This window comes from Taudactylus pleione, unplaced genomic scaffold (assembly GCF_031769625.1).
Source record: "Taudactylus pleione unplaced genomic scaffold, aTauple2 ptg000400l, whole genome shotgun sequence".
NCBI classification, from domain to species: domain Eukaryota; kingdom Metazoa; phylum Chordata; class Amphibia; order Anura; family Myobatrachidae; genus Taudactylus; species Taudactylus pleione.
In genome coordinates this window covers 4786712-4802275 of record NW_028284802.1, presented here as the reverse complement: position 1 = coordinate 4802275, position 15564 = coordinate 4786712, and the positions used below count along the sequence as shown (strand labels likewise).

General features: G+C 46.2%; 1 protein-coding gene across 1 annotated transcript; it reads right to left on the bottom strand.

The window, feature by feature from the left end:
- Positions 1-718: 718 nt before the first annotated feature.
- PSMB9 (proteasome 20S subunit beta 9) lies at positions 719-10165 on the bottom strand. The gene is made up of 6 exons (XM_088446552.1): positions 10102-10165; positions 8729-8796; positions 8004-8135; positions 2670-2799; positions 1393-1534; positions 719-892 (listed from the first exon to the last, which is right to left on the bottom strand). The coding sequence occupies exons 1-6, from the start codon at positions 10150-10152 to the stop codon at positions 765-767; spliced, it is 651 nt and encodes a 216-aa protein (XP_088302678.1). The 5' UTR covers positions 10153-10165; the 3' UTR covers positions 719-764.
- Between the last annotated feature and the right edge of the window lie 5399 nt (positions 10166-15564).

Genomic DNA, 15564 nt, shown 5'->3' with positions numbered 1-15564 from the left:
AGTGGGCCTATTTTGATATATGATATTGGGTCTGGTCTGAAGAACTAACCAGATTGTGGAAGTTGCTATCAGTATTTTATCGATTTATATCTTTAAGTACAAGTTATCTCTAGCATGCTTACCCAGTAAGGGCATCTATCCCTATTGCTGTATAGGTGCACAGCGAAAATGAATCAATGTTTCTAGCTTTGCAGCCCATTTACTGCACAGTCCCCAAATCACCATCACCTTACAAAGTGCAACAATCAGTGATGCTATTAAAAGCAGAGGAATATTGGGGGCCAAAAAACTATAATTTATTTTTTATGCATATCGTGGCTATTAGAAATTATTTTGTGCCCATTTATCAAGAGTCTCTAGCCGACACAGTGGCTTCGATAACAGGCTGACCTGGCAAAGGATAAAGAGTAAAGTAAAACTTACACTATCACTTTACAGCCAGGTTACCTACCGTGTATGAACACCCACCGGAATGAATGTTATATCACGTGTGTAATTACAGGTTGCTTGGGAAGATTCTGCGCTAGAAATAAACCCTAAAAAAGCTTGTAGGCTACATTGGCCAATACTAGCTAAAGAACATCTGTTTTGCACAAATTTGGCTTTATAAATAGGCCCCAATTTTCTATAACATCAGCATAAAGTGAGAAGTATACTGTGCACTAGATAAAAATGATATAATAGAGAATCGCTCAACCACAGAAGGCAATGGAATTAATTTACTGAAACACGTACAGACATATTTATATTTAGTGATCACAGAGTTACAGGTCATAGAACTGAGGAATGCTGTCTCCACTTATGATAGTGTCCGTCTTTCCGTCTTTTGTGACAGTCACTAGATAGATCACGCCGCCGCTGGAGCCATCCCTGCCCATTGCCAGGGACAGCGCTGTAAAGAAAGGACTTAGTGTAAATACAGAAACAATTATGTTTTCCTGTCCAGGAGACCTGTCACCTGCACACAGAAGAAGCTTCCATTCTATGGGCTCAACCAGTGTCATCAATGAAACTGCCTGACTAATATTCATGAGGTCTGACTAATATTAATGAGATCTGACTAATATTCATGAAGTACTGACTAATATTCATGAGATCTCACTAATATTCATGAGGTACTTACTAATATTCATGAGATCTGAGTAATATTCATGAGGTACTGATTCCTAGTGAATTAACATGTTGTATTCTCATGAATATTAGTTCAGCACTCAAAATGTCCGCCTCTAATGTGTGTAGATGACAGATACATATTAATAAATGTAAGAACGGGGCTATAGTAATGGCAGCTTGTTACTGGATGGAGATTCAGCCTCTGATGGTAATCACATCCATATACTGACTGTAAGCACAATCTATACATTCTTCCTGCATCCTTTCCCATCCTCTTACCATGGACAGCAAATTTCTCGCACTGCTCCTTGGACATCCCAGGCTTGAAAACAGAATCCACATAACCATATATATATGAACTACCAGATCCTCCGATAGCAAACGGCTGACGTGTTATCATCCCGCCTAGTGTCCCGAAGACCTGTGCCGAAGAGACAGATGTGTGTGTACCATGTTTTCTACTTTATACCGTAATAATTAATTATTTTAATCAATTCACAGATGTTAGATCATATTTATTTTTATGTTCAGTAATTTTTTTTGTGTGTATTTAATTAAATAAAATGTTTTAAGTATATTTGGTTGCAGTTTCTGCCATATTTTACTAAGCAGTTGGTATAAGTATTGCATTAGCGTTGTTTTGTCTTGTTTGCATTAGTTGGAGTGGGCTGAACGCCCGCTGTTATTCTCTGATTGGCTGAACCGACTGCCAGATTATGTTTATTTTTGTGCATCTTGATTATGTTGTGTAATTATCTATACGGCTGACTTGTTACCTGTAGATAGATGTATCACATATAACTATAAATTAATTAGAAAGTCTCAAAACTTAGCTGCAAAATGACGTAGACTACAACCGAGTTATTATTATTATGGGAAATAGGCAAAATCTGCCTGTCTGCCATTACTTTTATTACTTCTTCTATTTTAAACGTTAGTCTTTTCTATTATTTATTATAAACAGTTGGCCATGGGCACAATTGGGGCGCACTGGCCCACTCTCCAGGAATGTCCGGGAGACTCCCGAATTTTGGGGGGACCCTTGGACTCTTGTAGGAGGATTCCACCCTACTGCATACAACCCCTTTCTTAGTAAAATGGATGAGAAGGGGAGTATATCGCATAATCTTGTTTCACCTCCTCGTTGTGGTCCAGCAATTTGCAGCATTATGGTGCGGTGTGGCCTAATGACACAAAGCGTCCTCCGCCCTTCCCCCAGTGACCACCTGCACCTCCCCTCTAGGCATTCTCCTGGCAGGGAAGGCTGAACATACTGTATGTGTACAGACTGCACACAGTGAGTATAGGGATCATCGGGAGCTGCTTTGGGGAGGGACAGAGGTTTTGCCATTTAAATGATTGCCACTTTAGATCTACAGGTATAATGGCCGGAATTTCGTTGGTTCCCGGAAGTCCCACCCTATGACATGTACCCCATAGTCTCCCCATACCATTGTGTGTCCTAACAACCCTCCTGTTACCCTTCTATACATAGAGTTGTCCAGTCTGTTCCCTGTGGAACGCAGCCACATCAGTTCCCACCTGGAGCCACTCACCTGTCCTCCGTTCTTCCGATCCCACCCGGCCACAATGAGATGCGCCGAAATATCCTCCTTGTATTTGTAGCTGATGCCCTTCACCAGGTTTGCAGCAGCTAAGACTAAAGGGGGAGCTTCCATTTCCACACTGTGGGGGGAGAAACAAGGTCAGTCTACAACAGACTACAAATGTGGGACAGGAGTCACCTCACATCTCCTGCAGGAGCTTCCCCTCTGTGCTTTGTACCCCTTTCATCTACAAACAAGTACATCATGCCCCCCACCCCTGGGGTACCAGCTGTTTGCTCATTGTAGCAGGATGCTAATGCTTACTTTGGGTGAGGTGGTCTGATTGCTTCCATCCGTGGCACAGTATCTGGCACATGGCTCTCTGAGTGGTGTCAGTGGGTTGCGGTCTGCACCGGGTATCACCATCCAAGTGGGTGACAGCTAAATGTCGGCTCCTCCTCAGTGATTAGGAACCGAGTGCTTACTGAGGAGGAGCCAGCAGTGTGGGGAGAGTCTCTGGGGGCAGCCCGGCATCTCTGAGAGTGCAAGGCCACGCCCCTTCCTGCAAGGCCACACCCTTTTTTGGAACTATTTGTTGCACTAGATGATAGCGGCTGCAGTGACGCCACTGGCTATATCCTCCTTCAATGCTTCCAGTAACCACAAGCTGCTCCCAGTGGCACCTTCAAAGGGATCATAGCAGTGAAGGGCCCCCCTCAGCCATTACACTAACAGCTGCGGAGCGGAGGATAAGCTGCCGTTTAGGCATTCCCGTGTGGATGTTTTATATCAAATTTTGGTATATTTCTGTTTGTTTGGCTCACACTGATTTGTGGTATTGGGCATTAAACAGAATGACACTATTGTGTGTAAGAAACCACCAACTTGGAAATTCAAAGAGAATAGTCACCAGTACCAACTATATCGTGAATGTATTGAATTACGTTTTTTTTCATCCATCTCCAATGTGTTGGCAGCGCACCCGAGAGTCAGTAACATCTACTGTATTATAAGCAAATGGGGAAAGACCGAACCACAGCAGCTAGTACTGGCATAGGTGTATTTATAATAAGTGCAAGGTGTGCATCTTCCCAGTGACAGCTTCAGTATTACCCCTTTTCCACCAAAATTCCGGGTCTGACTCAGAGTTGGAACAGGGTTCCTATCCAGATCAGACCCGGAATTTAGCCGGCGCCGACTCGGGATATTTCCGAGTCGGTGCCGCTCACACCGCAGTCGGGTCTGCATAGACCAGGCTTTTCCGGCGTGAAAGTGGACGCTTGGAGATGACGTCATCTCCAAGCGCCACTGAAGCCGGACCAATTGGACCCGGAGTGCGCCGTACACACAGAAGAGTTTCACGGGCTACGCCCGTGTTAAACCCTGCTATTTACCTGGGTTGGATTGCCGGGTCAACCCTCACCCCTTTTACACCAAGGAGCTGCCCGGGTTAACCCTGCAATAACACGGGTTTTAGCTCCGGTGTAAAAGGGGTATAAGCCTTTGTGTGCCAAAGCCTTTGCTCTCTCATGCACATGCACTATCTTCCCTTATATCCCTGGGAAGATGGTGCCGCGGAGGGGGAGCTGAGACATGCTTGTCACCTGACGCAAAAGGTAAGATCAGATGTGCAGCTGAGAGGGGGCAGGGGGAGGGGGCTGGACATACTTTATACATATATTGTTCCCTCCAAAGCTCCATGCATGATTCTATTGAGAATCCAATTCTTTATCCAGTCCTTTGTAATTAAAGTGATTACTAGGGGTAAATTTACTAAAGTGAGAGTTTTTAGAAGTGAGTTTTAAAAGTGATGTTGCCCATAGCAACCAATCAGATTCTACTTAACATTTTACTAGCACCTTCTAGAAGATAATAGCTAGAATCTGATTGGTTGCTGTGGGCAACATCACTTTAAAAACTCTCACTTTAGTAAATTTACCCCTTATACTCTTTATACAGAATATTCTGCTAGTAAATGAATATCTTTTAAATGTGATCTATGTCCAACTGTGCCCTATTAATCTATACAGTACCTGTCATTCTTATCATTTACTGATCAGATACATATTCTGCATCCTCTTGAAATGTGATGATCGGATACCAATAAGTGTTTTTGGTTAATTGAAACATTTATGTTTTGCAACAAGTATAATTTGTCTGTAGAGAGACATTTGCCACCGCCGACCTGTTCTCGCATTAGAGACAGCATTTTTTGTGAGACTTTCTGTTCACTGTATTGCCTGCGGCTATAGAAATCTGGTGGAGATTTACTAAACCTTAGAGATTAATAAAGTGGAGAGTGTTAAAGTACCAGCCAATCAGCTCCTAACAGTCATGTTACAGGCTGTGTTTGCATAATGGCAGTTAGGAGCTGATTGATTGGTGCTTTATCTCTCTCCACGACTTGCTACCTTTCCCCCTCTGTTCCATGCGCATTGTCCGAGTGCACACGTGTAATCCTTATTTTATGTGAAACACTGACAACTGAGCTGGACAGCCAATAGATTAATAATTGTGTCTTACTTTCTGAGTATTTATTACAGACAGTATACTCAAAGAAATTGTCACTGAATTTTTGTTTATTTAATAGGAGGTATAAATATCCAGTGGCGTCACTAAGAGGGGTTGCGGGCCGCTCAGGGTGGCACCATCCGAGGGGGTGACATAAAATAGCAGAGCTGCTATGCTGTCTTGATGTCATCCCCTTGGATGGTGTCACCGGGCAGCGCGGCAGCGATGCTGATGAATGACGCGTGTATGCATCATCTCACCCCCCCTGTGTCTGGAGAGGCTGGGGGCTTCTCAGCAGCTCCCGAAGCACTGGGCGAGCCCCCAGCATTACGAGGACAGGGACGTTAGAGGTTTATATATTATGCTCTCTTTTCCTATTTATGGCAGTATAAATTGTGATCATATCCCGATATTTCTATGTTTGTAATCATCCACCTTCAGAGGCATCACCGGGTCTGGTGACACCCGGTACGTGCCTCATAACCCCCAAAAGGGGAGTGGCCTAACACAAAGGGGTGTGGCTTCATGGGAGATCCTGGTCACATCACCTCTGGGGTGTGCCCAGCATCCCCAGAGATGCTGGGCTGCCCCCGGAGACTAGTCCCATGGCTGCACCTGAAGAATGTCATACTGCAGCACCCGGCTCCTGTCACTGAGGAGAAGCCGTCATTTTGGTGTCACTCCCTCCGAGGATAACACCTGGTGCGATTTCCCACGAAAGCGGCATAGATGCAAGAGAACACATCTGTATAACCAAACAATCCATTTGCCCCAAAAGCAGCACTTCCACTAACTTACTTTTCACTCCATTGTTTATGGAAAGCATTATACATTTTTTTTTATTGCTACAAGGTATATGTTACGGTACATGTGCACGATTTTAACTATACCCATTAAAAGTTATAATTTATTAATACTATTTCCTTGTAAAAAGAGTGCACCACAAAAAAAGTCTTCTTACTTTCTCCTTTTGTGTATACAAATGAGTAAAGATACTCACATAAGTATTTGATAAATATATCTCTGGTGCTCATATAATTGTTGGGGACTTGTTTATGTTGAGATTTATTCCTGCTTTGTGACTCAGTAATACTACACTAGATGGCGCTGTTCTCTCACCTATTGCTTTAGATTCATCTGCAGATTTACTGAACGTCAGGCTTCTTGGAGGATAGGGGCCCTGATTCAGAAGTGACGCAACTGCGCCCTTGTGTGCGCACACACAATTTTACGCATGCGCTGTAGGAGTGTTTAGGGATTTCATGCACGCGCAGTAGGTAACTCCATAAACTTCGGCATTACGCGTGACTCTGAATCAGGAGCTTAGTAGCCGCACATTATAAGGGGAGCGTGAAATATGTTTGGAAAACTCCATTACTACATCAACGAATAATATTGTGGACTTTGCGGATATTTATAGGTGTAGTGCTGTTCACTGCCACTCGCACTATTTATCTATTGATGGAGACAGGACAGACCTAGGATAGGGGGAAGAAGGCAAGTATGGGAGCCAGAGCAGGGGGGGGGAAATTTGGTACTGAGTGGTGGTGATGGAGCCTTGATTGGGCGTGGAGGGGCGAGCGTCGACAGAGGTGAGGGAGGGATGGGATGGAGCAGAGAGGATGGGGGAGACTAAAATGACCCGGGTCCTGTATACTAGTGTGTTTACAGGGCCATAACTAGGGGAGTGTGAGCAGTGCCGTCGCACAGGACTCAGGACCCTGCGGGAGGCACCGTCTCTGTCCCACAGTACTGGCATGTGGTTTGCAGCATGCCCAGAACATCACCCTGCAGCCATTAGCGTTACTGCAGAGCTGCCTGGACCGGCAGTGCTTTACTGCCCAGTGCTAGTGGTGGGGGCGGCACAGGGCACACTGCCGCCATGTTATGGCACTGTGCATACCCTCCAACATGACCCCTTCCACCAGGTACAAAGTTATCTGCTCCTGGACTTCCCACTTGATTTATGATTGTCATCACCTGTGTTAAAAAGTCTCTTCTCTTCAATTAGTTAGCTCAGCACACGTGACTGCCATCATAAATTAAGTGGTTAGTCCAGGAGCAGAGCATTGTGTACCTGGTGGAAGGGGTCATGTTGGAGAGTATGGGTGGGTGGAAGGGGTTATGTTGGAGGGTAATGGTGGGTGGAAGGGGTCATGTTGGAGGGTATGGGTGGATGGAAGGGGTCATGTTGGAGGGTATGGGTGGGTGGAAGGGGTCATGTTGGAGAGTATGGGTGGGTGGAAGGGGTCATGTTGGAGGGTATGGGTGGGTGGAAGGGGTCATGTTGGAGGGTATGGGTGGGTGGAAGGAGTCATGTTGGAGGGTATGGGTGGGTGGAAGGGGTCATGTTGGAGGGTATGGGTGGATGGAAGGGGTCATGTTGGAGGGTATGGGTGGGTGGAAGGGGTCATGTTGGAGGGTATGGGTGGGTGGAAGGGGTCATGTTGGAGGGTATGGGTGGGTAGAAAGGGTCATGTTGGAGGGTATGGGTGGGTATGTGTGTGTATACACTCATGAATTACACAGGTTCTGTGGCTGGATGTCTACAAGCCGGCCTTTCATCTGGTTTTAATCACCCACAGAACCTGTGTAATTCATGAGTGTCCTGGTGTAAGGAGCTAGTATGATAAGCCTATATAAATATATATGTATACACACACACACACATACATATACACACATACATACACACATACATACACATACAAACACACACACATACATACATACATACATATACACACATACATACATTACACACATACATACATACACACATACACACAAAAAACCCTCTAGTTAAATGACTCCCACGCTACAAAGACTCACCTGTGCACCTCCATGTGGTAATGTGCCATGTCCGCCACAGCCTGGCAATCAGCTGCAGATCCTGACAGGGCGCAGTAGATCTTATCATGGATTGGAATCAATTTATTAAACACTCTATTTACCACAGCATCTCTGTAGAGGAAGAGAGGAAAGATCAGTGACAGCTGAGACAGCATCAGAAGCATCCGAGATAGCATCAGTGACACCTGAGACAGCATCAGAGAGTCCCGAGACAGCATCAGAGAGTCCCGAGACAGCATCAGAGACTCCTGAGACAGCAGTGCACCAGACAGAGCCAAGACAATCCAGAGACATCCATTGACACTTTGGTACACACGAGAGACAGCATAAGAGACTCCTGAGACAGCACCAGACAGAGCCAGGACAATCCAGAGACATCCATTGACACTTGGGTACACACGAGAGACAGCATAAGAGACTCCTGAGACAGCACCAGACAGAGCCAGGACAATCCAGAGACATCCATTGACACTTGGGTACACACGAGAGACAGCATAAGAGACTCCTGAGACAGCACCAGACAGAGCCATGACAATCCAGAGACATCCATTGACACTTGGGTACACACGAGAGACAGCATCAGAGACTCCTGAGACAGTACCAGACAGAGCCAGGAGAATCCAGAGACATCCACTGACACACACTTGGGCACACACAAGGAGAGACAGCATCAGAGACAGGACAAGAAGAGAGAACAGACTCACCCAGCGGACACTCTGGAGTCTGATCCAATGATGATACCTCCATCGAACTCCACAGCAATGATTGTGGTCTGGGAAGATACATAGTGACAGCTGGTAATGTAACAGTACGCTATACTCCCAATAGACAGTTATTTGGTGATAATGTCGCTATAAAGAGCAGTTCACAAAATCTTTTCTTTTCAATGTAACCCATGGAGCAGAGGGGTTCCGGACTGTAGATAGACAGTAAAAAGGTCGACAATGTCTAGGTCAACACCAGATGAAGGACGACAGGAATAGTCAACATGATCAAAGAGTTGACAAAAAAATTGGTTGACATATAAATGGTCGACACATGATTTAGAGTTAGGCACCAGGAGGGAGGGTTAGGGTTAGGCACTAACTGGAGGGTTAGGGTTAGACACTAGAAGGGATGGATAGGGTCAGGCACCTACCCCGATGGTTAGGATTAGGCACCAGGAGGGAGGGTTGGTGTGAAGATTAGGGCTAGAAAACAAAAATAAATAAATCATGTGTCGACCATTTTTGCGCCAACCTTTTGACAGTCGATCATTTGTACCTGTCGACCTTCTTACCTTCTTACATGTTGACCTTTATTGTGTCGACCTTTTGTCCCTGTTGACTTATTGACTGTCTAACATCTGTGGGTAAATTTACTAAAGTGAGAGTTTTTAGAAGTGAGTTTTAAAAGTGATGTTGCCCATAGCAACCAATCAGATTCTAGCTATTATCTTCTAGAAGGTGCTAGTTAAATGTTAAGCAGAATCTGATTGGTTGCTATGGGCAACATCACTTTTAAAACTCACTTCTAAAAACTCTCACTTTAGTAAATTTACCCCCTGGTGTCTATCTAGACACTGTCAACCTTTTTACTGTTTATCTCTTATACCCCATCCGGAGCAGAGGGGAACATAGATTTTGTATTTTAAGGGTCTATTTACTAAGCAGTGTTAGGAGACAGAGTGAAAAGTGATAAGGTACCAGCCAATCAGCTCCCAACTGTCATTTTTCAAACACAGCCTGTGAGATGACAGTTAGGAGCTGATTGGCTGGTACCTTATCACTTTTCACCCTGTCTCCTAACACTGCTTAGTAAATAGACCCCTTAGTAAGTGTCATGATGTGTCACAGTCATACCCTGTACAATGTATGAATCTATCTACCTACACACACATATGCACGCATACACACACACACATACACTAACGCCTTGTCCCCATTCTTCCTCTTACTGTCACTGTGTCACCATACTGCACCACCACACCCCTCACCCTCAGCACTATATCGTCTCTCTCTCTCTTCCTCTTCCCTGTATATTATACACCCCACACCTGTCCAGGTCACCCTCCTGTTAGTTGTCCCAAGTCTCTTACCCCAGTGGACACCTCACAAGAAGCATTATAGGGGCCCCCAGCACCAGGCATCTTCTTCCTCAGTCTCTGCAGAGCAAAGTAAAAGTGAAAGTGAAGGATTCAGCTTTATGCAGCTGCTGTGCCAAGTTTCATGTACAGACGTGACTTCAGTTCATACACTGTTGCTCAAGTCATGGCAAATAGCCTCTCTCAGTGCCAGGCCCCGTGCGACTCGGCTGCGCAGAGCGTTTCTCACTCAAATGTGTGTCTTATTCACACAAACAAAACAACTGGGAGTGACAAAACTACATCGCTAGATTACACTGATCAATTTGTTGTGCGACATTTGTACATGTGTGCGACTGAGGCTATAGGCTGGATGTACTATGGTGAAAATGGCACCAAAACTCTGACAACTGCTGCTCTATTCGGAAGAGCTGTCCCCTACAATTTTAATAGCATTTGTGTAGTGAATAGCGGCGTTATTAATGCCGATACGCATGCTGAGCTTCCACCATTAAAACTTCTGATGCGATGCTGACTAACCATCACCTCAAAAGAATAAAATGGAAAAAACTATTTATATGATTTGCGCATGCGCAAAACCCCCTGTTTGCACATATGCAATACCCCTGCAGCACCTATGGCAGGGGGTGGGATCGAGGACACGACTGGGGGTGGGATTGGGACTGGGGCCTGGAGCAGTTACATACTGTGTGTACTCACTGTAGTTCAGTCAAACTGCAGATATATCTTTCAGGTGTGTACCTAGCTTTACATATTTTCCTCTCTCACCTCTGCAGTAACACATTCCCCTCTCTCACCTCTGTAGTAACACATCCCCCTCTCTCACCTCTGTAGTAACACATTCCCCTCTCTCACCTCTGTAGTAACACATTCCCCACTCTCACCTCTGGAGTAACACATTTTCCTCTCTCACCTCTAGAGTAACACATTTTCCTCTCTCACCACTAGAGTAACACATCCCCCTCTCTCACCTCTGTAGTAACACATTCCCCTCTCTCACCTCTGTAGTAACACATTCCCCTCTCTCACCTCTGGAGTAACACATTCCCCTCTCTCACCTCTGTAGTAACACATTCCCCTCCCTCATCTGTGTAGTAATACATTCCCCTCTCTCACCTGTATAGTAACACATACCCCTCCCTCATCTATTTAGTAACACATTCCCCTCTCTCTCCTCTGTAGTAACACATGCCCTTCCCTCACTATTCAAGTAGGGGAGCCACACCAACAGCCAGTGATGTTTGGCAGCACTTGGGATGACAGTCAGACAGGACACTGCACAGGGGGAGGAAACATTTTAACCCTTTTCACCCACTTAGGAGTCGAATTTCAAAAAATCCCTTTTTAGTGGGCACCTACGTCATGGAAGGAATATAGGCCCTGATTCAGAGGCGCACGCTATTTGCGTGCGCTCGCTCTGAATCAGGGCATCCCTATTTTTTTATTTGACCGGCCCCCAGGCCGCTCGCACAGCTGTGGGAGACCACCCACAACATGTGCGTGCGGCCTGGTGATGGTTGCAATTATCGCGACTATCGGGCTTGCGAGGAGACCCTGTGGTAGGGTCTCAGGTCTCGCAAGCCCGAGTGGGCTTCCTGCTCTAATAGAGCAGGAAGTCCACTACTAGTGATGTCAGTAGGGCCGCCCACAAACGTCAGGCGTTCCTTCGGGAATGCTTCCGTTTGTGTAACCACCCCCCTCCCCGCCTACAAAACGGGGCGAGCTGTCGATCAACATTGACAGCCGCCCCGTCTTGTATCGAGCCCCGGAGCGTGTGATTTCTCATTTGCAGCGGGGCTCGCACACGCACGGTGCGCACGCATGGCGTGCGCAATGGCCCACCATCAACCCGCTTGCGAGCGCTATGCACTCGCGAGTGGGTCTGAATCAGGCCCATAGTCCCCAATTTTAGTGTTTCTAGGTCCAGGGGTTTGGGCTGTGCGTTGATGAGTCAGTCGGTCAGGACATTTGATATATGTACAGTTACAGTGCCGTGCTCTGTGCGTGTGTGTATATGACTAAACCTTAGAGCTGATAATTCTTGTAGTGTGAATAATCTAATGCTGTCTACTGCAAGATATGTGGAGTAGAATGATTACTGTATATATACACATACTTGCCTACTGTTATTTTCTCCTTCCCGGGAGAAGCCCGGCGAGGAGAAGCAGGTGGGTTGCGATGGGGGTGGGGCCCCGGGGCCCCCGCCCCCTTCATGGGAAATTACAGCGATTGATACAAATTTAAATAGGGGGAGGGGTTAATGACGTGATTCATGAAGAATCGCATCACTAAACCCCGCCCCCTACACGGGGACCCGCGATCGCCGTGTAAATTCTCTCCAATCTGCCCACTTTACTAGGAAGTGGACAGAATACGGGAGGAATGCCTACCCTTCCGGGGGTGCGGGAGGTCACCCGAAAAATCGTGAGCCTCCCGCAAATTCTCGGGAGGGTAGGCATGTATGATATATGCAGGAACTTGAGAGATCCTGTGAGGCTGGAGCTACAGAAACATGAGGGATGAGGCTGAAGATTATACTCAACTGGCAGTAGTGCACGCAGCGGGGGTTTCTGAGTACCCAGAAACCCCCCCTGACAGAGGGGAAAGCAAGCACCACCATGTTATTAAGCCCCGGCCCCTCGCGGCAAAATGCCACGATTCGCGGGTCAGCGGGGAGGAGGCGGAGCCAATATGATGCAATACAATTAGAATTGCATAATTGACCCGCGTATCACGGCATTTTGCCGTGAGGGGGCGGGGCTTATTGACATGGTGCCTGGTCCCGTTTCCATCTCCAACCTGCAGCATGGTAAGTGTGTGTATGTAATGTTTGTGTGACATATGTGTGTGTGTGTTTGGGCGTGTGTAATGTGTGACATATGTGTGTGTGTGTGTGTGTGTATGTGTGTAATGTATGTGTGACATATGTGTGTGTAATATATGTGTGACATATGTGTGTGTGTGTGTGTGTGTGTAATGTATGTGTGACATATATGTGTGTGTGTAATGTATGTGTGACATATACTGTGTGTGTGTGTAATGTAAACCCCCTTAAAAATCCTGCATTTGCCCCTGCCGGGCAGGATTACTGGCAAACCACTAACTAATTTGCTCCCCCAGCTGTGCAGAGGGGCGACAGCAGCAGCCAGGGGAGTTTTAAGAGAGGAGGGGGAATGTGTGCAGCCTCCGTTTGGGCCCCTACCTCTCTGTCAGCGCACCGAGCGCTGTAGGTTCTGGCTTCAGGCCAGAATCTACTGCGCATGCGTGAGTCTCCAGGAAAATGGCGCCTGTGCCTACTTTCCCGGGGACATCTTTTCTGCGCATGCACAGATCATTGGGAAATTTCCCAGTGAGTGTTTGCTGCTCTGTAGCGCCGGTCCAGAGATGTAAGAATAATTTTAACTATGGGTGCAGGGTATGCGGTGTGGGCCCCCCAGGACCCAGGGGCCCTTGTGCACTGCACATCTTGCATCCATTATAAAGACGCCTATGGCAGCAGCAGCAGCAGCTACTTGGAATTGGAAGGAAGGCCCCTGGGGAATGCAACTGGGAGAAACAGAGAAAATGTTAGATAATAATAATACTACTATTATTATTATTATTATTATTATTATTATGGGAGTCCCACCATATTTTTAAATAAAGGAAAGGACATTTATAACCTGAATTCTCAATGTTAAATAGCTTGATGGATATGTCATTGACTTTGCAGTAGGTGGCGCCACACTACTGTATGGCCGCAATGCTTGTGCCTTTGTTAGACAGTCCCACCACCCCCTAGTCCTCCTAAATATTAGTATAAAGCTGCGTAGTGAGGGATGCAAGTAACATCGGTGCTGGTATCCTGTGGAGGGTGCTTGTATCATCATAAAGCAAAATCTGCGTTACCAGCCTGCATTGCCGCATTAGTATTATTTTGTGTGCTCACTGTAATTAAATTTGATAGGAATTTATATAGATTAATAACTGTTTTCCTCGATACCCTCCCTTCCATCAGGTGTAAAACCCTCTGCTCCTGGTTTTCCACTTCATTATGATGGTGTGGGGGTGCAATTTGCGCCATCGTGGCCTCTAGTGCATGGGGATTGTGGTTCCGTTATCACTAGTGTGTGCGCTGTGGTTTTTAGGAGCTGATTAAACAAACATTAACACACAGTGCTGTGACCTGTACTAACATGTTATTCAACAGCTACGCACTTAGCTACAATGCTTTGTGTGATTGTATTCATGGTAACATATAGTTTAAAATTAAATTAACCCCATGCCATATCCGCACAGCCTCATCTCCCCTAACCTGGGAAGAATGTGTCTGCCTAGCAACAGATGAGACACATAGAAACTCAATTTTCATTGGCTGCAATCTTCCGGTCATAAAATCCACTTCTGAAATAACAAAGATAAGAGACTTTACTGTTTAACTGCTGGATCCCTGCCCCAGCAGCAGTACATGCTGTCTGTATACACCCGCTTATCTTTCTGTAACTGATTTCACTGCCAATCATCTCATTACCAGCCTCAAAGTTTAACACTTTCAGTGCTGATACAAAAGTTTCTAAAAGTACCAACCAATCAGCTCCTAACTGTTACAGGCTGTGTCTGAAAAATGAAAGTTAGGAGCTGACTGGTTGTTACATTATCTCACTCCACTTGATCTCTCTCCAAGGTTTGATACATCTCAGTGGTAGTGATGGCCATCGGTGGGATGTCCATCGATGGTTACCATCGATGGGTCCATCAGTGATTATCATCGATGGCACAAAAAACGTCTACTGGTTTGCACCCCTTCGTTGGCCACCACTGCCGGGTGCACTGCAGCTAAGCTCTATCCTGTCAGGGAAGAAAGAAAAGCATCGGCTTCCACTCTTCCATCAATGGTGGTGAACCATTGGTTCTCTGCCATCGATGGCAAAACTATTTAACATTGGGTGGACACCATTGATGTTATGAAGGCATCGTTGTTCGATGGCCAATGGCCATCCCTACTCAGTGTCAAACCCAGGATTTTTTCCTTGTAAGTTTATTTGAAATTTCATATTGGCAGGGGTGTGGAGAGGGGGTGGGGAAGCGGGTACTATTTACCCTGGCCCAAGCTTGTAGAAGGAGTCCGCCACCACCACCCCTCCCTGTTACCTGTCAGCAGCCGCTAAGCAGCAACAGCAGACTCCTCTGCTTGTGGGGGAAAGCGATCACTCCGAACGTGCCCCGTCTGCGTTTGCCCCTGGCTGAGGGGCTCACAGCGCCTCCCTGTTCACCGCTTTGCGTCACTGCAAAAACTGTTTGCTTATTTTTTGTAAGGGAGGCATGGCTACACCTCGCACCGAAAAGTAACGGGGCCCGGACCATCTCGCTAAGGGCCTGCATATTGGTGCTCCCTTTATAGTCAGTAACCAGCCAATAATGACCATTCCTATAGGTGTTACCCACCAATAAACACTTACTGACTGTGGCCCTCATTCA